This window comes from Emydura macquarii, unplaced genomic scaffold, assembly GCF_026122565.2.
Source record: "Emydura macquarii macquarii isolate MOO-44397 ecotype Brisbane River unplaced genomic scaffold, CSIRO-AGI_Emac_v2 contig_450, whole genome shotgun sequence".
In the NCBI taxonomy this organism is placed as follows: domain Eukaryota; kingdom Metazoa; phylum Chordata; order Testudines; family Chelidae; genus Emydura; species Emydura macquarii.
In genome coordinates, this window is record NW_027130587.1 from 14279429 (window position 1) to 14302540 (window position 23112).

Here is a 23112-nt window from a genome sequence, read left to right on the forward strand (position 1 = left end):
TGCAGTTGCAGCACTTCAGTGAAGACGCTACTAGGCTGACGGGTGGGCTTCTCTCGTCAGCGGAGTTAATTCACCTCCGCGAGAGGCGGTAGTTATGGCAACGGGACGTAGCTCTCCACGTAGTGCTGTCTACACTGGGGTTTAGGTTGGTATAACTGAGTGGCTTAGGGGTGTGGATTTTTCACACCCCCAAGCGATGTAGTTTATACTGATGTACGTTTATAGTGCAGACCTGGCCTGGGCATAAATTCTTGCCTTCCACATAAGAAGATGCGATGTTGCAAGACTTGGATCAGACATTCCCCCAAGTTTCTGCGTGTATGTGCATAGGCGTGTGTATATTTCTGTCGATTTAAGCTCCAGTCCACAAAGGACCCAAGTGTGTGTGTAACATTACGGGCATGAGCAAATCCACTGAAATGAAGGGGCCTGCTCGTGTGTTTACAATTTAAGCAGGCACTTAAGGGCTCTGCTGGAGTGGGCTCTTATACTGGCCACAAAACTGGGATACAAATTCCAGCTGCTTTCAGTGGTATCACGACACAGGCTTTGGGTTTGTGCCCATCCCAAATGCCAAGTTTAGCCTTGTTTAAGGATGGGTAGAGAAATCAAAACCACTTTATCACCCACCCAACCCTTTGACCATTTTTACCCTCAGCACAAAATCAAACCGCTCCTTGGGGTTCTCAAACACGGAGCGTTACGTTGATTTTATTGTTAACTTTTCTATATGCTGCTTTGGACTGATGGGTCTTGCCCAGGATGGGAACTACTGCTGCAAGGTGCAATCATGGGGAAGGAGAGGAAGGGTCATCCCATGGTCAAGGCCCTAGACTGGGATTTGGGTTACATGGGTTCAATTCTCTGTCCCCCCCACCGAATCCTTGGGTGACCTTGGGCAAGTCACTTAGTCTCTTCGTGCCTCAGTTCCCCATCTGTAAAATGGGGATAATAGCACGGCCCTACCTCACTGGGGTGTTGTGAAGATAAATACATTCAAGACGGGGAGGGGCTCAGATACAATGGGCCGGATAAGTACCGTCCATGGAGGGGTGACCTTATAAACACCTACATAAAATGCCTTGCAAAAGAGGGTGGTTGAGGGTGCTAGTGTTTCACTGTGTGGCCTTGGGCAAGTCACCTGTCCCCATCCTGCCTCAGTTTCCCCACCTGTAAAATAGGGGTATTTCTTAATCAATACTGCACAGAGTTGTTGTGGGGGTGAACAAGCTCTTGTCCATATAGTGCTTCGAGCCAGTGAAGAGCTATGGCCATGCTATGTCTCCTTATGGGATTTAGAAATTGTTCCCTAGCACCAGGCACCCTACTCCAAAGTGTCCTCTTCATCCCCCCATAGGGCAGAGTGTCTCCAGCGAGGCGTGTCCCCCTCCAAAGCGCACGGGCTGGGATCCAACCTGGTGACGGAGGTTCGCGTCTACAACTGGTTCGCGAACCGCCGGAAAGAAGAGGCTTTCCGCCAGAAACTGGCCATGGATGCCTACAGCACGGGCCAGCCGCACAGCATGAACCTCCTGCTGGCCCACAGCTCCCCCCATCACACCCAGCCCAGCTCTTCCCCACCTAGCAAAATGTCAGGTAAGCCAGAAGCTAACCCGGTTGCAGGGGAGAATGGGAATTGTTCTCAAGCGGCTTCTGAGCATCTCTGGGGAGGGAGGCGTGATCTTCGGTGAAGCTGGAATCTGGAGATCTAGCTCTGTGAGCTGGAGTGATTTTAATCTCTGTGTCCCTGGTCTGTAAAGTAGGAATAATGATTCCCTATTTGACAAGGTGGTGGTTGTGTGGCTGGATTCAATACAGTCTGCGAAGAGGAAGGCAGAGTGCCTTGTTGTTAAAGTACTAAACTGGGTCTCGAGAGACATGGCTTCAATTCTTGGTTCTGCAACAGATTCTCTTTGGGACCTTGGGCAAGTCCCTTTGTCCGTCTGTGCCTCAGTTCCCTGTCTGTACAATGCGGGAGAGTAGTACTTTCCTTTTCCAAACCTGGACTTGTGGTATAGCGTAAGGCTTCAGTCTGTCCGGTCGATTTAGACTGTGAACTCCTTGGGACAGGAACGGTCTCTCTTCGTATGTGTATATAAAACACCTAGGACTGTGGGGCCCTGGTCTTAGCTGGGACCTCCAGGTGCTACCGTAATACAAATGTGAAGGTGTTCGAGAAGAGCAGTAGATGATGATGATTGATTACTGATGCTTATTATGTATTGATTGCAAGCTGAATTCCAAAAAAGTGGAACCCTTTTTGACTTTGATTTATTTATTTTTTTGCCGGTTTTATTACATTGATTCGATTCCTTCCACTAGCTGGAATAGCTTGCACTGATTTGACATTTAGTGGCTGGGCAAGTGAGGGCAATGGGAGCAGAAAGGATGTGGCAGAAAAAGCAACTAAGAAGATTCAATTAGAAGCTCTTTGGGGCAGGACCCATCTTTTTGTTCTGGGTTTGTACAGCCCCTCGTGCTGTAGTGCTCCTAGGGTGCTACCACAATACAAATAAATAGCGGTAATAACAAAGGCGAAAGATAAAGCAGATCAGCCGTGTAGTCGCACTTCTAAAACACAGCCCTATCCTCTGGACTGCAGAGTGTAAGCAGATGCAACATTTATCAGAGGAAGAATGTAGTTCCCAAATCAGTGTAAGTCACTCATGCTGCACCCTCACTAAACACAAACTGGAGCACATTTACCTGCTTTCTACCACTTCGGCCCAAGGTGTAACTTGCATCCCATTTAGTTCATGCCTGACTGTGACCCAAAGAATCATTAATCTGGCCTGTGATGCGCAATCAGCGAGGTTGCATGCGTGTAGTTGGGAGCAGAAGTGTCTCCACGTTCTGTGAAATGGCCCGTCTAATTCTCCGTCATACTGCTGCTAAGTCGCTCTCTGAAACTAGCACTGTCCAAACTTCCGCTGCAGAGCCCCAAACCATGGGAAACTCCCCTGCTTTGGGGTTTGACCTACAAACCCAAGTCCAGACTCGTTGAAAGCGTTGCTGAGATTCACAAACCTGCACTGAGCGGAGCCTCCAGGTCTCCATTGAGCTGAGGAGCAGGTTACACTATTGCTTTGAAACGAGCTGAAACGTGGTAATTTTGACTGGAACTTTTTGTGTTGAGATTTTACATTTGCTTCAGGCCTATGCAACTGAAGCAAAACTTTTGGTTGACCTAATCCGTGAGCGTCTAAACACCCCCCCCTCCCGTGACTGCCCATGAACACAAACGCCCAGGAGATAACACTCCAGGATGAGATCTGAATGTTTGGGGTTGGAAAGAGTTTGTGGCTTGATCAGAAGCTCAGAAAACAGCAGGGTAAGCCACCTGATGTCCTTTCATCCACCTCCGCAGGCTTGCCAACTTGCTGGTGCAGTTTGGCCCTTTGACAGCAGGGCAGAGCTCTGTGTTGGGCTGCGTTAGAAACAATGCAGGCGACTGACTGCCTCTGATGGTAGCTAGTTGGCACAGGCCCGCCTCACTGCCCTCCAGAATAGCACATTCTAGGAAAGCTGCACCTGGAATTAAGGCATGATGTGCTTTGTTTTGCTAGAGGAGGGCAGGGTGTTATCAGCTGCGTAGCTCTTCCCTATAGGATGAGCTTGCCCTAACCCCTGACATGCTGGCAGAAAACTTGGGTCAGGAGCACTGGAAGGAAGGAATGATGGCCTCCCCCCCTCACACTCTGATGTCTGGGTGACCACGGACTTGCAACACACAGAATTGTACTCCCCACCCCGCCCCAGCCACACACACACAAAAAAGAATGTTTTATGGTCCTTCGGTCTGAACAGGCTGGCTTGAGGAACTGGCCATTGTCACAAATAAACTGCTTCCACTAAGGAAGATCAGTGTAGATGCCTGTGTGGGCCTATTCCTCTGTCCCACACGCCAGTTAAACTCATTCAGGAGGCAGAACTTCTCTTTCCAGGTGATTTGTCTGGGATAAAAGACTCTCTCCATTCTGTTTCCTTTCACAGTTGGATTCATTTCCATGTTCTTCATGTTCGGTAGTTCATGTGAGCTTTGCAACAAAGGGGAAGGACCCAGTGGAAGCAAATCAACAGAAAATAGATTTATACCAGAGACAACATCACTGTGGGGCAGGGGACGGGGCGGGAGAGAGGGGAATGGGAAAAGAAGAAGGCTAGAAGAGAGTGGAGGCTAATCAGAGAAGTCCCTGACTTGAGTGAGTGGTGTGGGGCAAGAGGCATTGTTGGGAAAACAATCCCCATTGTCCTTGTACCTGTAATCTACACACCAAAGTCAGCAAGCTCAAGAGGCAAACAAAAGAGGGCAGCTTTCTGACAAGCACTAGGGTCGCGTGGAGGTCAGTGTGGGGTCACCGGCTCTCACTGTTGGGTCTTTCTGATGGTTCACTGAACAATACAGCATCCTCCTCTTTTACTGGGAAGAGACAATCGGAGCAATTCATCCTACCTACAATCTATGGCGGGGGTGGGGAGGGGATAAGAACAGCCAGCGTCTTGGAAATCCCTCCTCCTGTACTGAGTGCCTGTGTACAAACAAGTTATTTATTGTATAGCAACATCGATATACACGTTGCTCTACACGGACTAATAAAACTCTGCTCGCCCCGGAGAGCTGACAATCTTAGGGTAAAACAAGAGGAGGATGAGGGCAAAGATAAAAGAATCTCGCTGTCCGTCCAGATTACTTGTTACAACCTGTAGTGAGACATGGTCCCTGACCTTAAGGCGCTTACAGTAGACATCCGGTGCTTAATTGGTAATGCAAAAGGTGCTGGAGCTCAAGCAGTTAGGTGCCGGGCTCTACTTTTTTACATTCATAACTGATGCAGCAAGCCCAGAGGTCCCCGGGCTAGGAACTGCCAAGCCTAGAGGTGCCGGGACTCAGCCCTAGCACAAATGAAGCACTGCAGACAATTTCACTGTTGAACAAGGACAGTATCTCTAGCTAGGGAATGAACAAATGGGGCATATTTTCCCCCAAAGCCACTAACTACTGTAGCCCCATTGTTGACAGGCCGATAAAGCTAATTAACGCCTGGAGACAGGGGAAGGAAAGATTTGGCGCATGCTTGTAGTAGTGATAGGGGCGGCAGTCTTGGCTGGTATCACCCCTTGATGCTACTCAGGGCAGCACCATGTGGGATTTTCTGCTTGGAGCTAGCCAAGGTACGGAGCCCAGCCACAACCCCTCCAGATGAGTGGTTGCTCACCTGGACGGACATCCGTGGGCTTGGCAGGGAAAGAGAGAGAAGTGGGATTCATGAGCTCCCTCCATCCACTGTATTTTCTTTCCAGAGCATGCAGCCTTGGTTTCTATTACTGTTTGCAGGGGGACTAGGCCTCAAGCCTCTCCAAAGAGAGGCTGGTAAACTGTGTGGATGGTTCACTTTCTGGCACTCCATTTTCGGTGCTGAGCTGCCTGTGTTCCCAGGAATCCGAGGACGTGGAAGTCGCAGTTATCCGTGAAAGTGTAACCTATGCTACAAATTAGCGTGTTATCGGATCAATAGCTCCAGTCAGACAGCAGCAGGTCCCTCTGTGCCTCCGTATTAACTCGGGCGAGGGATTGGTTTAATGCCACATTTGTGCCTTTCTGCTAGGATGCTACAGTTGATCGGCTGGACTTTAGAGAGTCAACAAGGGAACAGAAAGTCAGAGGGCTGTGGGAAGACAGACGGTAAATATCACAGAGGGGCTGAGGTGGGAGGTTTGAAGATGATTGGACAAGGAGACATCATTACGTACAGGCTCCAGCCAAACTTCTCCTAGGCTCAGAATCACAGTGCCTGTTTGGGCCCCTCTCTGTTAAATGCTCAGTGAAGCAGCTCCCTGATGTATCTCTTCGGTTGGTATCACTTAGAGATCTGCCCTCATTCAGAGGGGGCAGTCTATTACGTAGAGTAATAAATGGGTGGATTTTTTTTTTCTGTGCTTTCCATCCAGTGTGGTTTTCAGACGTTAATGAATTTGGCCCCATGCTTCCCCCTCTGAAACAAGTCTTTTCTTCCCTGCATTATGGCCAGAGATAAATAATTATTTTACAATATGTATTTATCACCTTGATTTTCTCACCATTGTACCCCACCTGGAGCACCGGCTGCATTACAAGCATTAAATAAATTAGGACGCTAAGATCCTCCAAAAGACTCTGCAACCACATAAGCCATATTGCAACCACAGAGCCTACTCTTATTTACACCCGTGTAAATCCAGCTAAAGGAGTCCATTGGGATTTATGCTGGTTTAGCAGAGAGCAGTACAGGGCCCGTTGGGTATGTGTTAGAACATACATGTGAGGCACTTCTGATCGGGTGCAGAACATATGGTGGTAATGTGATTATAAAAGCAGGATTTGGGGGCGGGGGCAGAGGGGGTCTATTTGCCGTCAGTAAGGGAAACGTTATGAGTTCTACCTCTCCATCAGCCGCGCATCCATTCCACATACAGCAAGTCCATGATGACCAAAATGTGACCCTAGCCCTGGAATGTCCCACACAATAGGGGTGGCAGGGAAGAAGTTTGCCCTTCTGTCACAGGCTGATTGCTTACAAGGTGCCCAACAAGCACATTGTCAGCAAAATCAGCTGTTTTCAATGTTCCCCTCCTGGCTTTACAATAATACACCAGCATGCAGCCCCGCGTTGTCATGGCATTGTCCCCCTTATGCATGCTTAATTGACAATTAAGCTGGGGCTTTGAACAAGTCTTGTTGCCTTTGATGTGTCCTCATCCTTCCCCGGCGTATTGGGTCGCTCCATGACATCCTTTGTTTTCTTCTATTAGAGGACTGCAATTGCTGTAACCATGTTCATTTATCTTGAGGCTGGAAGGCCGTTAAGCCTAGGCCTTTATTTTCCTAGCACTAGACTCAGCCAGCAGGAGCTGTCCCTGGATATAGGCCCCGGTGACAGCCTATTCTGAGGCTTCTTTTGAGCAGGCCAGGAGTGATGGCTGCCTCCATGATCTAGTTACTCAATTGGAGAAAGGCCCCTTTGGAAAGGTCAGGAGGGGTTGGCTGTGGGAACTGATTGAATTTGCTGGAGACTGGTGCTCATATTGATTGGATTCCTCAAAGGAGGAGGAAATTGGCACAGGATATGAGTGAGGTTGGCCTTGGATCTCCCGTGCATGGGTGACTGGCAGCTTTCTGGCTATGCTGAAGGGCACTGCTGTCTGCAAAGAGCTCCCGGTTTCTTCAGAGCTATGGATCCTTGCCATAGCTTCATACCTATCCCAAGAACAGAGCGAGCCTGGGAGAGCAGAGAGATGCAATAGCTGATACCGGGATGGGGATGATGGGGTGCCTGGCATAGGGAGGAGGATTTTAACACTTGTTTTGGGGAGCGGAAGGTTGGAACGGGGAAAGGTTTTTCAGTAACGAGGAGAATATTTTCTCTTTAAAGGGATCTTTTCAGAAGGCAGGCGGAGGGGTGCGGAGGGGCCTGATCAAAGCATCCAGACCTATGCTTGTGAGGTTACCCCTTGACTAGTGCTGGTGACTGATTGGAGAGGGTTTTTTAAGGAGGGTGAAGCCCCGTCCAGATTTGCTGGTACTAGAGATTGAACTGGGTGGATCTAGATTAGGTTTCAGTTTTGAGGCTGAATTGAGGGCCGAGTTCAGGCTTGGCTACAACAGTGTAAAACCCTTGTGAGTTGCTTTCATGTGATTTTTGGCCCCGAATGGCAGAAATCTCTCAACCAACTAACTTGAGGAGATTCTGCCAGCTTGGAACATCTCAGAATTAGATCCAGACCATGGGGCTCTTTCCACTGTTGATCCAACCTTGCTTGCATAATCCAAGGGTCAGGTTGAGATCCAGGGGCAGCGCAAATCAAACAGTACCTTTCTCTTCCCGCTCCCTCCAGAACTGTGTAGGGTGCTTCGATTCAGGGCTCCAGTTCGGATCTCAGTGCTAACCCCTTCCAGTATGATCTTCAGGGGTTGTAAGGAGCCCTTGGGTTGCTGGTTAATAACTTCTTCCCAAAGCATTTTTAATCCATGGCAGAGTAATGCCAGCCAGAAAGCAGCGAGGGTGGCAGCTCCCCTTACCAGCTGTCTCACCGACCTCAGCTATGGTTGTCCATGCTGGGATTTGAACTGCCCTTGCCCCATGCGTGGGGCTGTCTGGAGCACTAAATGCCTTGACAGCTTAATGGCATGCCTGAGACGCTGCAGCAGCACCTACTTCCTATCCCCCCCTCCTCCTCCAAATGACTTCTCTGGCCAGGAAATAATGGGATTTGAATTTATGGGGGCAGTTGCAAAATTATTCCTAGATATAACATCTTGGTTGAAAAGTGAGACATTTTTGCATTCTTCAAAGAAGGGAGTGAGCATGGCTAGTGCCATACAGGGCCTTTAAAAAAAAAAATCAAATCAGAATAAATATGTACATGAAATCCTTTGGGGTATCCATCCATCCATCTAATCCGTGACCACGTTTTTAATTATTCAGAGGTGGATATTTTACAGCCTATTTAAATGGCATGACTATTATCATAAGGGGCTTCTTCTAATTCCTGAATTTGTCCCTTCCGATAGAGCCATTTATCAGTGGTCTCCATTATCTGTTTGATTTGAAGGTCAGACCGTGTTTTATCTTGTTAACTCAATGCCTTCCCATAGACGCTGGTTTATGCCATTTTTATCTTCAAGAGTCCAAAAACAATCAGGATATTGACGAGATTAACCAGCAGAAAGCTCAAAGCATTCTGCTGTCAATTTCCATGTGATAACCTAGTCAGACTCTAGGGTTTGCATACAAAGAAGCAAGACAAGACCTAGTCTTGTGGGTATGTGTACTCACAAATGAGGAACTGTATGTCAGTAGGTCCCATGCAGGCTGGCACCTGGAAGCAGACAGAATAGGCACATTGGTATGTGCCAAATGCAGCCCGGGGCCGGTGCAGAGCTAGTTCATACAGTCTTTTTAGGAACAGAGAGAATAGTCGCATCGGCGCAGTGCATGGAAGCCAATGTAGGGTCACGGAGCGAACACTCATAAACACTACCCACCCACACCGGCAGCTGCGCCGCAGCCTGAAATACCACCTGAAACAGGAGCAAACATTGGTTCTTGGGGAAAACAGAGCCTCTATTATCCAGCTCAGTGTGAACTTTGCAGTTTATCTCTTATCCCACTTGCAGAGTGAGATTCATCAGATCACACAGACCCAGTGATTAAACAAGAATGTAAGGAGAGATGCCCTGCATATGTGGTGCTGTACCTTGGACAGATATCCTGACATGTTCCTGTTAATTGGGGGGGTCTGATCCAAAGTTCACAGACTTCCATGGGAATCCTTTTTCATTGGCTGGCTTAGGATCAGGCTCTGTAAGAATGGCACTGCAATCTTACTTACGCCTCCTCTCCTGGACCCTTCCACAAGGCCCGAGCATTGGGGTCGGGACAGAGTGAACAAATAAAGAGAGACCAACAACCTTACAACGCCTTTATTCTCTGTCAGCTTGGGCCTGCTTGAATCTAATCCACCTAACCCATGTGGGCATGGTTGGTGACTAGCGACTCTGCCAGCTAGGGAGGTGTGTGTTTGCAGTTCGAGTCAGCCAGCTTCATCAAGCTTCAGGGAACACAATCAGTGCCCAACAGCAGGGAGAACTGCCAAGGCCAGATCATCAGCTGGTGTAACTAGACATAGCGCCGTTAAAATCGGTGCAGCGATGCCAGCTAAGGAGCTAGCCTTGTATCCTCTAATGCATCAAACCCGTACTATAAAGAATTCCTTTTGATACATGTGATGATCACAATATCTGGATGCAAAGGGCGGTTCATGTTTGTTCTCTAGAGAGTGCTATCAGCACAGAGTTGGTTCTGATCGCTTCAATTTGTGTGGCTTTATATAATTATAAATGGTTCTTTCTAGTGTTGGGTTACATCCGTCGGTTCTGATTCTAGATTCTAATACCAGAGGATACAACTGGCATGGCTCAGCAACTGCAATATTTTACTGTTCTGTTCATTGTCCTGGTAGGTCGGTACAGTGTGCTGTTAGAAGCCTTTCTGGTTTTATTGGGGGTAATTAGAACTTTATGACACCAGCAGAATGGGAGGGTCCTGTCCCCATAAACAGGTTTATAATGGATATAAACTATGCACCCTATAACTTAGTGAAATTAACACTTTCAAGACAATTTGAGTGGCAGCCCAAAAAGCAAATAATGTTTCACTCGGTTTACTTTTGAGCTGGAAATCTGAAAAGGAGAAAGGCCTTTTCACTGTTGTCCTCTGGTCAAAAGTGAAGCTGAAAGATGCAACAATTTGAAAAGCAAAACAAATCCTTTCCATTTATCTGATCCTGTTTCACCGGCTACTTGAAATGTTTGTAAACTGTTTTGTCCATGATGATCAAGGCAGCTCCACCACAGAAACGACACAGATCTTATTAGTTTGTCCATTGAGGCCAGAAAAGAATTGGACGTTAGGTTTGGGGTCCAGACACCGCCAATAGTTCATGGGGTGTTTTTGTTTTGATGCCTGTGAAGCTTCAAACAAAAGTGCATTCTAGTTGTGTCAGCATTTGCATTGTCGACCCTTGTTTTCAGGGAGTTATAAGCAGTCCGTAAAAAATTCACTCACAACTAAAACTGGCCATAAGTTAATTCCCCATCCCAGGAGACTAAAAAGAAATCAAGTATGCAAAAATTTTCAACCAAATAACATCAATCTGGTTCCTAAACTGTAAGAGAAACAGAATTCCTGCTCCCCAAAACAACAAAACATCTAGGGCTGGCAACTGCTTTCTTTGTGCTCTTTGCTCCTATTCAGAAATGCTTTTTCGGGTGTTTTTTTCCTGCCCTTATTGTCGCAGGACAACAGTGGGCTGCATATAAAAAATCTAGCTAACACCCATCACAAGCCTCCAAGAAGTTCATTCTGCACCCCTGCCAATAAATCCCTTCTCAGATACTCTCACACACCGGAAACCCAGCTCAACTGAGCAAATCTTGCACTGTGTCCTAAAGGCCAAAAACCTCAGGCTCAGACAGGACCACCAGAGGGAGCGAGTGTTGGGGCTGAGGGAGCCCTTCACAGGCTCACTTGAAAGAGGATTCTGGTACCATGCAGCTACTGTGCTATGGGGGAGGCAGGTGGGTATGGGAGAGAGACGGATCCCAGACCTTTAAAGTGAGATGATAATGATCAAAATTAATCCAAGAGGGGAGTGTCTTTGATCAACTGGTTCTATATTAGATAAGGGAGCGATTTTTCCTGGCCATATTAACCAGTCTCTGAATAACACAGGCTGATTGATTTAAGGAAGAACTCTCCTAAGGCCTGGAACGAGTCATTCTCTGTGCTATTCGGACAGGTGACGAGCTCCCGCTGACATTTATTCAGGTGTGGGCCTCAGGTTTCCTCCCCCTCTTGCTGCACTGGATCTTGGAAGGTCAGCACCGTAACGTGTGATCCAACTCCCACTGACGCCGGCGGACGTCACTGGGGACCGAATGCGGCTCTAATGTGCGTGGAAGCGCTCGTGGCTGTGCTAGCGAAAAAGGGGGTAAGGGAGTGTTAGGGCTGGGGGCCGCCATTCTGTTTAAAATAGTGTCCTTTGTACCCGGGAGGTTACGCAGAAGGTGGCTGTTTGGAATACACTCTCCTGAGCTCGCACGTGAGTGCTGCAGTCAGGCCTGGTGTATGTGAAATGCAGCAAAGGGAATAAGGACGGGAGAGCAGAGCTGGGCTGCATTTCTCTGCTCCTGGACTTTCTTTCTTTAAAGGGAGCTGAGGGGAAAGCACCAGGCCACAGAGAGTGGGATTCTTGTGACGTCGGAGGAACTGACCTCTGTCGTTCTCCTGTTGCTATTTCAAGGCCGTGATTCCAGGAAGGAGAGGAGACGGGGGGCTGCTGAGACCCGAGCAGAGTTTGACAGCTTGCAGGGCGAGGGACCTGACTGCAGCCTGGGGGGGTGTCGCAGGGTTCTCAGCAGCTGCAGGCCTGCCTGTGGAGGGGTGGGAAATGGGGACAGGCTTGGTACTGAGCCAGAAGCCCTGCCCTTCCACCCCTAGCTCCTCTGCCTGCCAGGGTGGGAGGAGAGTCCACAGAGCACAGCTCCATGTTGCACATAAGATGTTGACTTCCACCTGCCAGTCCCATTCCACATCAGAACCAGACCAGTTCTGCTATCTACAAGGTAGATACAAGGTCCCCGATGCCCACAAGAGATTGGGAAGGGAAGCAAGATTTCCCCCTTGTGCTGGAGGTAGATATTTTTATTTCTTCTCCCCCTGTGTGAGGAAAGCACAGGATCGACCAGAGAGTAATAATGATCTGACCATCACTATCCATAACCAGTGTGATGATAGCTCTCTCCCTCTTAGCAGTAAGAATAAGTGCCTGATGTGGTAGCTCAGAGGTAAAGTCTCCTCTTGGGACCTGAAACTCCCTGCTGGAGCCAGAGGGAAAGTTCGCTGCAAAATCTGAAGCTCCAGGGTTCTGAGTGGCCCAGGTGCCACGTAAAATGAGTTACATAAGCAAAACAGAGACAGGAAAATTTCCCACCTCCAGGTTCAACTATGACCCTAGGTGTGGAGTTCAGTATCCCCCAAATCCTCACCCTATCTATGTCTCCTAAACAGCATCTTATGGTCTTCAGCACTGGAAATCTGATCTCTGGTGGGCTCCTCCTCATATGTCATTGCGGTGGCTGCTTATCCTGTGTCAAACCTGGTGCTGGAAGAATCTGCCTCTTAAACCAAGGCCTTAGTCTCTCAAAGTCATATGGTTAAAGACTGAAGTGTTCATGGTTGGGCTGGAACTGATGCTGCGGCTGGGCCAGTTGGCCTAGAAAACTTGGGAAAGCCAATAAAACAGTTCACAGGCTGTGCAAGTTGATGGCCAAACAATAGCCAGGTCCAATAAACAGACTTTTATATGATGGTGGTAGCTCTACTAAAAGAGTGTTTAAAAAGCACAAGCCCATTAACAGTGGTTCACATGCAGGTTCCTGTCTTAGCAGGCTGCAGTGGGTTGGTTGGGAGGTAAGAGTGGGGAGAAATAAATCTCTTTACACTGGAGCTGCTTCAAGCTGTGGAACTACAAGGGGGAGAGATCGAACAATTGATCCAGGTTTTCAATAGCTGTCTGACCCAACTCTGCTTTCCATAAACCATGAACAACATTGTGAAGAGCTCTGAGAGCTTTCTCTGTCCCAAGCCACTGCAAGAGGGAAGCGTTCTGTTCTGGGGCAGAACACAGCTGCTGTGTTGGCAAGGTAGCTTTTGATTTTCTAGCCGATGGCAACTCCCTTGATTTCCAAAGATAACAGGAAATCAGCTCCATGCCAAACACAAGGTTTGTAAGACCAGGGTAGAGGAGAAATAAATGCCGGGAATGGCCTCGAATACTTAATCCTCCCACAGCAAGGGGGATGGATTAGATGACCCTATGGTGCTGGGATTCTAATGGATCACGTGTCCTTTGAACACCTGCAATGGACTCCGCATAGGACAGCCGATGGTCCCCTCTCCAAACAGTTTACAGGCTAGAAGGAGGATGCATAAAAGACGAGGATTTTCAGAAAGGGGATTAGTGATTGTGGAAATCTCTGTTTTTGGGTGTCTAATCTGAAGACATTTAAAGGCCATTTAAAGGCCTCACACTCTGACAATCAGGCCCCTTTAAGACATCTCAAAATCCATAGGCAGTCGTAGAAAACTTTAGCCAGGATGTACTGGGGAATCCCTGGGTGGGGGTGACGGAGCAGGGATTTGTGTTTCCTGTTTGTACCAACTCTTACAAACTTGCTCCTGTTGCAGACAACACCCCTGTTTTCATAAAGAATTTGAGGAGAAAATCGCGACCTGGTGAATGGGTGTGGGAGGAGCCTATGAGCAGGGAGGCTGCCTGGGAAAAGTAGAAAAGATGACTGTCTTCTAATAGCCGGGTTAGTGTAAGAAGCCTAAGAACTCCGTGTGTTCTGCTCTAAAACTACCGAGCGCTCAAGAGTGCTAAAAGAAAAAGCCAATCAAGATATTTAGGGCATGCTGTTAACAATAATAATTACCCTGGCATTTTTCAGTGTTTTGCAAACATTACATATTTAATCCACCTAAATAAGTGAAAGTATCTGCCTAGCAAACCGCTGGTGCTGCATGGCTGTGATAGTAATTATCCTCATTGGACGGAAGGAGAAATCCAAGGCAGAATAGTTTGGTCTTTGGGAAACCACTCCTCAGACAGCCTTGTCAGAGCTGGGAGTAGAACCGAAAAGACCTTGGCTCTTAGTCCTGTGCTCAGGGCACCGGGCTACCCCTTATGCTTTATTTCAATGGTGCAGGATCCATCCCTGAGGCTGTCTATGGTAAAATCAAGGGATCTGATGCTCCCGCTGGCGAACGCATACTCATGCTAGCTCTCATCCCGCAGGGTAGCCATGCTGAGTAGTGGCAGTTTCAGGTGGATTTTTACCTGGCACAGCTCAGGCATGCCTCTGCTGCCACTGCAGCGCTACTAAAGCCACCCTGCTATTTATACTCACGCCCGCTGTCCGCCAGCCACCACAACTACGTCCAAAGGAGCAGGGAATCACATCCCTAACTCTTTGTGTAGACATCGCCCGAGTGCAATTCTAACAATCCTTTGCTTCCCCACCATGTAGATACTTCTTCCCACACGGCTAATGCTGCTGCTTTGCTGAAACTGACCACTCTGTAGAACCTCTTTCTCTCTTGAACTGAGTTAAAAAATTCCCCTAAGCACGAATGTCAAGATTGCCTTCTTTCTTACCACCAGTGGATTTTTCCAGGTACTGCTGCCAACTCTCATTATTTTATCATGAGTCTCGCAATATTTGGTGTTTTTTCTGAAAGCCCCAGCACCTGGAGTCCTGGGGTCAGTTTTGGTTTCTTCAAAACAAAATTTCTCACCCTCAGAGTGGCAGAGGAAAGCTTGAAAATATGAACTCTAAAGACTCAAAAAACAGAAGGCAAATAAAAAGAATCCCAAGTGTATCCTTTGGCTTAAAAATCATGAGAATTTTTTTAAATCTCATTATTTCGGGGGAGCTGACTCATGATTTTTGAAACCCAGGGTTGGAAATATTGTGATTTTTGACTTTGTAAGAGATCAGTCCTTGTGGAAAAACCCTACTGTATTTAATAGAGATTAGAAAAACTGTCTAGTATTTAATAGAGAATAATATCCCTACTGTCGATTTTATAGTATTGCTTAAACCTATAGAAAGGCACTTATTCTCTGTAAAATACTATAGGTTTTTAGAGTAATTTCTACAGAATCCTATTACATTTCTATAAAACATTATTGATTTGTTCCCTATTAAGTTAGATAGGGAAGCAAGTTGTATTTTTGCTTCATACTAAAGAAAACAGGAGCTGCCTATAATTTATAGATTTTTTTTAAAAAAAGCCTCCTGCAGCCCGTTGATATTATCTTCCCCTCCCATTGTTTAAATAATTTTTCAGATTTTCTGACCCAACAGCAATTGAAACACACTTTGCATGAGGTTAGGAATACAGGACAAGAATGTGTGTGACAGTGCTTCAGTTGAGTAATGTTTACCTTGTCCGTGGCTGGGACAGTCACTCATAGTGGCAAATGTCTACCTGCCAAAGAACATTCTTCCATTATCAGGGATGGGAGAATTGTTGGGAAATGACCAGGAGCCAAAGTCATCACGGGAGGATTCTTAACTGTTTGACATGTTTAACCAGCTGACACTGAAAATCTAAAGAAAAAGAGACGCTTTTTTGGTGTTTGTTCTGTACTTGTTTGTTGTGCAGTGTTAGAAGAATCATACAGATTCTCTCCAGAGGTGGCTGCATTTCAGTGGTGGGTGTGTGCGTATATGTCAATTCAGTGCTTCCTTAATGCATGGGGATGGGCTCGATAACCTCTAGAGTTCCCTCCCAACCCTCCGTTTCTATGACTTCTATGCTAATGTGTAAAGTGCATTGGTATCCTTCAAGGGCTACGTCAGATCATTATAATCCACCATCATTCATTTTTCTTTCTTTCACCACCATTGATTCATAGATTTTTCAGGCCAGAAGGAACCATTAATGTTCTTAGACTTTTACCCACTGATTCCTGCATCAAGCCCATCAACATGTGGTTGAACTAACCCACATCGTGGCCCTGGGGTCCTCCTGTCCCTGGTGGAAATAATGACCAGCGTGAACCTTTGCCCAAACTTTTTCAAATTTCTTGTGAAGTTTGTATAACTTTCCTTGTCATCCCCAACCACCCTGTTATCTTTCATGTTTGCTACCTCTGAACTGCTAGGTTCTGTCCAGAAGCAGAAGTCTCATGAAGAAATCCACGAGAGTTTCCTGACTAGTTTTGTAGCCTCAGGCAGTTCAACTAGTTTGGAGTTGCATATATAAGCCATCGGGTGCATCTCCAAACTGAACCTTTTTTGAGTTGGCAATCAACCCAGCCAGTTGGCTTCCATGCTGACTGTAGGGAATTTTATTTTCCTAATTTGCATGGGGGCTGCCACTGAGTTGCCCTAAATGCTTAGGACAGTTGTGATTTCCCTGGGTCCATCCCACATTCAGAGCCTGATATTTTCACAGCTTCAGTGTCTCTGAGATTCAGGACTGGCGATGTTGTGTAGCCCTCACACAATGCTGTGACATGTCATGATAAAGCTGCAATCATGTTGTCCTACAATTCGTCCATAGCTCCCGATCGCAGCTCTTCTGGTGCACAAGGTCATTTAAAAAGAAAGAAAAAGGTAGGGGGGGACAAGATGATAGTGAGACTTGGAGGGGAGCTGTAAAATAACCAATTTTTAAACCATTTTTTTGTTCGCTGGCCATTCTGAATAAACGAGGGGGGAAATTGAATGTCAACCCAAAATGAATTTTTTTGAAATTTTCAATTTAATGAAAAGTTTAAAAAAAAATGTTTCAGAACAAAGGATATATTTTGTTCAACTGAAAAACAAAATGTTATGTTTGTTTTTTATGAGCTATTTAAAACCTTCTTAAGATGAAATTGAAGTACGTTCCAAAACGGAAAGTCTTTTCTCGTTGTAAGATCAAAATGTTTCACCCTGATAATGTTGAAATAAAATGTTTCAGTGTCTTGGTATTTGGGGTTTTTATTATCAACTGAAACAATTTGGTGAATTTGACATGAATTTGCAAAATATTTCAGTTGACCTGGATCTGGATTTTTTTTAATGGGAGGGGGAGGGGGGATGGATTTTGGCTGAAAAATTTCACCTAGCTCTGACTTGGAGCCTTTCAAAGATATTTGTCAGGATTCTTGGCAATGAAAGATGCTATGCTATCAATATTCCTCTCATCTAAAAGCTTTGTAGTGGCCTGTGTGAATGTGTTCGTGTTCTCACTCCAGTTTCTTACTGGCCAGGACTCTGCATCTCAGCTGGTGCTAACCAGCATGGTTACTGGGGTCTCAGCATAGCGGATAAGGATGGAGTGAGCCCTGGAGACTGAACCCCTTTCACACTCTTTTGAGGTGGCTTTCCTCTGTCAGGACGGAGGCACAATAGTGAGGCAACTGCATCTCTGCTACCCGGGCTGTATCTGCTTTTTGTGAACAGACATTGGCAGTGAGACTCCAGAGCTGTCAGTCCTGTACCATTCACAAACAGTCACTTCATCCACCAAGACAGTGTATTGAACCTGCTTGTTATACGTGGTGGTCGACTGTTTATAATAGATGACTTTTATGCTGCATTTGTCAAGGCAGCCTTGTAAAAGAGGCTTTTGTTTCCATTGGGTTTCCTCAGTTAATTATTTGTGATCTGCTATTTGTGAGCTTCCAGTGACACGCTGCAGGTCCAATGGTTATCAATGCAGGGGATTTTTTAGCCAAATTAAATATATTGATACTGAAGCATTGTGCTAACTCCAGACTGGATCGTTGGTGCATACATAGACTTTGATGGGCTGAGATGTCCTCTTGCCTTTGAAGCTGTCAATCTTTTATTTCCCTGACATGCTCTCTTACTCAGAAGTGTCTAAGGACCGAGTCAGGAGGTGAAATGTGATTCATAAAGGCCTGGTACGGAAGTCAGAATCCGATCGCTCTTGGCTGTTGGAAAGACTTATTGATAACTGAGAGGATCAGGAGATGGGGTGGGGGGAATAGTCATCTCATGGGTCACAGATTCACTTGCCTCTCGGTACAAACCAGTCCAGGACAGGAGTGCCCAGATGTATCTAGCCATATAGCTAGAACTGTGGATATGTCTACACTGCAATCACGGGGCGTTATTGGAGCTTGAGTAGATGTGGCTAGCTCGGGTTCTGGTTCAGCGAAGCCATGATCGCACAAGGTTAACGTGGGCTGTGTAAGCCCACCCAGAACACTGGGTAATTACTCGCCGGGGACCCACGCTAGCTAGCCCGGGTATGTCTGCCTGAGCTGCAATCGTGACTGCAGCGTAGGCTCTTCTACAAAAGCCACTGTTTGGTTTTTACTGTTTTTCACCCAAATTTTGGACCACTCAAGTATATGAAAATACTGATTATGGTAAGAAAATCCAATACACAACATTAGGTAGTGTTCAGAATGATTCAATCTCAGTGTAAATGCAAAGCTGTCTGCTAAAGTAAAGCAATGTAGTGGAAGATACACATGTGGATGTGTGCACATGGCTGTACTTTTAATGTACAGTTCATGAAATCAACCATAGTATTCAACTGCTTTTACTTTCAATACTCTGACTTTTCTCTATATGTTGCTTTTTAATGTCCTCCTATTCCCCAATATTAACCAATATTTACCCAGAAAACTGTGAAGTTTAATTTTTGCCCTGATTATCATCCATTTTTTAAATGTCATGGACACTGATAAATTCCTGGGTATGATACCTTGTTTGCAATTGTAGGCTAGCTGAGTGAAGGAGGTTCCTATCCTGCTACAGTGGGAAGAATGTCCATGTCATTAAAAACATCATCACCAGTAATTCTCTTTGGCACATGGGTAGGTTGTCTCAGCAGAGAGGCCCAGATACCAGGGTGAAGGGCCCCCTGAGGCCCTGACCCTGCAACTGCCTCCCCATGCAGACCCCATTGAAGTCAGTGGTGCTCTTGGAAGGTACTGGGGTACCTCTGCACAGATCTCAGTTCAGGATCAGCGCCCAAGATAGCAAAGCCAAGAACTGCATTGACATAGCATGCCCTCTCTCCCTAAGCGATGGTCCACCCACAGGGGAAGGGTGGGAGGGGTCATAAAGATAGTGAATCTTGCACTGCCACTACCCATGGTGTAGATAAATAGAGGCCTTCAGTTTCAGGGTGCCAACCTTGCACCAGGACTAAAATTAAAAATGTTTATAGTGATCTAAAAACTGGGATGCACCGAAATCAGGGGAACTGAGGGCTGGGGTCCTTCCTCTGTTGTTTCCCATGCCTGTTGTCAAGTCTGGAGTTAAATAACAGCAGCTGTGACTACATCAGAGGTAACATAGTTTTTCCATGTGCTTCCATGCAAGTCCTTCACTAACTTTGGCCTTCTCTGCTGGGGTTGTCTTTGCTACCCATTTGGGGGCAGAGCTTTGACTGACAGTAAAATAAACACAGGGCCTTTGACTCTGCCCGCATTGTGTACTTTCTCTCTTGTTGGCTTTCTAGCTTTTACTGCTTGAGAGAGAGAGAGAGAGAGAGAGGGCAGGTTGTAAACATACTGTGGAAAGGTGGTCCTTGCACAAAAGCTCTCCATCAAGGGTTTTACAGCCCTGAATCTCCTCTCAGCCGAGCAACAAATAGTACATATTGCATAAAGTGCAATTAGACAGGCTTAAACAGTGCTGTGCATATTCTGAGTTCTTTCATTCTGCCTGTCACCGATCTAATGCAATAGATGGGGTGACTGCAAGGAGCGAGTAACCTGTCTAAAAACAGGTGGTGTGAAAACCAATCCAAATGCAATAAGGACATTGTTTTAAAATCAACGTCGTTCACATTTGCTTTCAGAATTTTGCTTGCTGGTTTTTGCATGCAAAATGCTGCATTTGCATGTATGAATGGCACTTGAATGCACAAATTGTGGGTGGCAAGACATCCAACTGTCTGGCTTACATGTGTAAATAATCATGAAAACAAAATAGCAGGTGTAATTAAGACCTGGCTGAGGGCACCTTGGAAACTTTGCCCTAAACCTCTGCAAGCTGAATTTAGGAAGGCAGGGGAGACGCATTCCCCAATTTTGACCAGCAAAGCACATAGCACTGGATTCTGGGCATCACAAAGGCCAAACCCTTTTCCAGATTGATTTGCTCCCACAGCTCGGACTCTAGCAGGGTTATGAAATAAGTGTTTTCTGGAAGGAAAAGCGTTATGGGTACCTGCATGCAAATGAACATCCCAAACAGTCTTGCATTTTACTTCAGAATTCCTAGATCCAGTGCCATCCAAATGAGATGTTTGAAAGCTAATACTCAGCAAATTAAACTGATTAAAACCAGCTATGAGAAAGTAAGTGCGAAACAAAACCAAATCACTCTTGAGATCCAGGTTCTCAGTGATGCTGAAGACACAAATGAGCAGAACTGAGGTGCAAAAGATTTCAAGCCTCTTTCCCAATGTCTTGCTCTCACTACTTTTGTTGTCCGTGATTAGAGAAATGAACCAAACCCAAAACTTACCCCCAACTTTCCCTTGGCCCCAAACGTGGGTTCAGATGCAACAGGGCCTGAATTTTTCCATCTCTGTAATGCATGGATAGGAGATATACTGTTCTCAATCCACTTAGGAGATGGAGAAGATTAAAAATAGGCCCAAAGGAGCTCTGAAGTGCTCTTCCTCATGAGCTTTGAAGTGTTTGAAATCTAGATCCTGCTTGAGCCCATCTCCACTGGTGGCTGTAAGAAAGTGGTGGCTGTAAGAGGTCTAGTCTTTTGCAAGCACATGCATAAGACTAGTAACAATGATGCAGAGCAACAAGATCATGAACTATCTTGGCTGCCTTGGAAACGGATGCATAGGTGTCTCTGACAGTGAGATACAGGAAGAGTTTTATCTCTGGTGTCTGTTGTTGTTGTTTGTTGTTATAAAAGAAGCCATGAAAATGTCCCGTTTCTCTCCAGAAACGTCACAATCTCGTGCGGACGGTTTGTTTGTTTATTTTTTTGGCTGCTGTTTTTAACCTACCACACATAATGAAAATGCTGTACGCCTGTATGGCAGATAGGGGTTGTTAACACACTGTACTTGGCCTTAATTGTTTTTGCAGGAGTCCGGTACAGCCAGCAGGGGAACAATGAGGTCACTTCCTCTTCGACAATCAGTCACCATGGCAACAGCACCATGGTGACTACCAGCCAGTCTGTCCTACAGCAGGTTTCTCCAGCAGGGCTGGACCCAAGCCACAATTTACTCTCTCCTGATGGTAAAATGGTGAGTACACCTGGCCTATTGTCGCTCCAGAGCTGATAAGATAAGGGCCCAGCGGGCAAAACAAACAAGCCTTCTTTTTTTTTTTAGTTTCGCACAAGGCCCAGGTGAAACAATGAAGCATTGTAGGGTTGGAGGGGGTAAAAAAAAAAAAATCCCCAGCTGCCATGAGTCAAAGGCAGCATCTGACCGAGGTTTTCCCCACCAGGTAGTGGTGTGCATCTGAATCCAGCCAATAAATCTGACACAGGCCCGTTTGCATTTTATTGATTGCATGCCTTGTAAAGCAGCACACTGGGTGGATCACTGTTTGCTTTTCGCTGCTGATGACATTCGTGTTGATAAAATACTCATTCATTTTTTTTTTCATAAGCCCTCTGACTTTCTAAGTTTCACCAGGGAAGCCGTTTCTTTACAAGCAAGCCCCTTTCCCTCTCTATCGCCAACACGCACGCACGGGCGCACATCCAGAGTAACGCATACACATGTAACCGGCTGGTCAATGTGTGTTGCTGGTCGTCCTCTGTGCCTGGTCCGCACAGGATAGCAATCTGTTACAGCTCGAGCTGAGTGGAATCTTGTTTTGGGCAAAGCTTTTTCCGGCAAAAAATACAGATTTGGCGACACCAAAACACTTTGCGAATTCCTGTCGATTTTCACCCAATTTGTCTAAAAATCTGAAAAAATTGAAATGTTTTTTTTTTTCCAATCCCTCAGTTTGAAATGACTTTTTTATTTCAAAATGAGCTCTTCTTTTAAAAATTCAAAACCATTTAAGAATGGTTGGTTGAAATCTAAACGAAATGTTTTGAATGACCCAAAGTGATTTTTTTTTCAACTTTAGTTTGGCAAAAATTTCAAAAGATTGTGGCTTTGGTCTGACCCAGTTTTTTTTTTTTTTTAACATATTCTGAAATTGCCAAGGAATCGAAAAATCTGTTCTCCCAGCTCTAGTTACAGACCCGTTAAGCAAGGCTCTGTATTTCACGCTGTGGCATCTCACGCATTTAATTCTGGAGGTCCCCGGTTTAACACCCCCCCAGGTGTTAGCCAAGATGGTGACCTGCAGTATTGTTGTAGCTGTGTCCATCCCAGGGTATTGGAGAGACAATGTGGGTGAGGTACAAAGGAGAAACAAGATGGTGGCCCACACCCACCCAGAGACTTTTGAAATATAAATGAGCCCTGGTCATAATATAGATTAGGACAATGGGAACTGGCTTCAAGCCTTGAAAAAAGATATGCGGCAGTGGTAATAAATATCAGTGGGCCCAAGCGATATAATCTGAATCCAGATTCCTAACAGCTTTCTGGATCTGAACATTAGATTTGACTCACTGCAAAGTTAGGGGGTCATTTGCAAAATCCAGATCTATGTTCAGATTTCACATGTTTGGGACATTTTGTTTCTAAGTGGATCACTAATAACAACAAAAATAATCCAGAAGAACAGATGATACATCAGGCATTAAAAATCAAATTGAAAAACTGCCTGGAAAAATGACTGATAGGCCCTTGTGAGACTTTCCTTTAAAAAGACAGGAGAGTATTCTGTAGTGCTAGCCCAAACATATTATTTATTGTATTGTATTGCAGTAGTACCTAGGAACCCCAGTCATAGAGAAGAACTACATGGTAACAGGCACTGTACACATATGGAATAAAGACAGTCCCTGCCCCAAAGAGTTTGCAATCACTGTATAAGACGAGACAGCAGGTGGACACAGACAGACAGATGGAGGAAGCACAAGAA

General features: G+C 46.0%; 1 protein-coding gene across 7 annotated transcripts in view; it reads left to right on the forward strand.

Annotated features, from left to right (window-relative positions):
* HNF1B (HNF1 homeobox B) overlaps positions 1 to 23112 on the forward strand; it is a 61378-nt gene that overhangs the window by 19804 nt on the left and 18462 nt on the right. For 5 of the 7 annotated variants that reach the window (XM_067538081.1, XM_067538082.1, XM_067538083.1 and 2 more), the window contains 2 exons: positions 1358 to 1596; positions 21199 to 21362. In XM_067538081.1, the coding sequence (XP_067394182.1) occupies positions 1358 to 1596; positions 21199 to 21362 (403 nt within the window). The remainder of the gene's footprint in view (positions 1 to 1357; positions 1597 to 21198; positions 21363 to 23112) is intronic. The other 2 variants (XM_067538086.1, XM_067538085.1) reach the window with 1 other exon arrangement.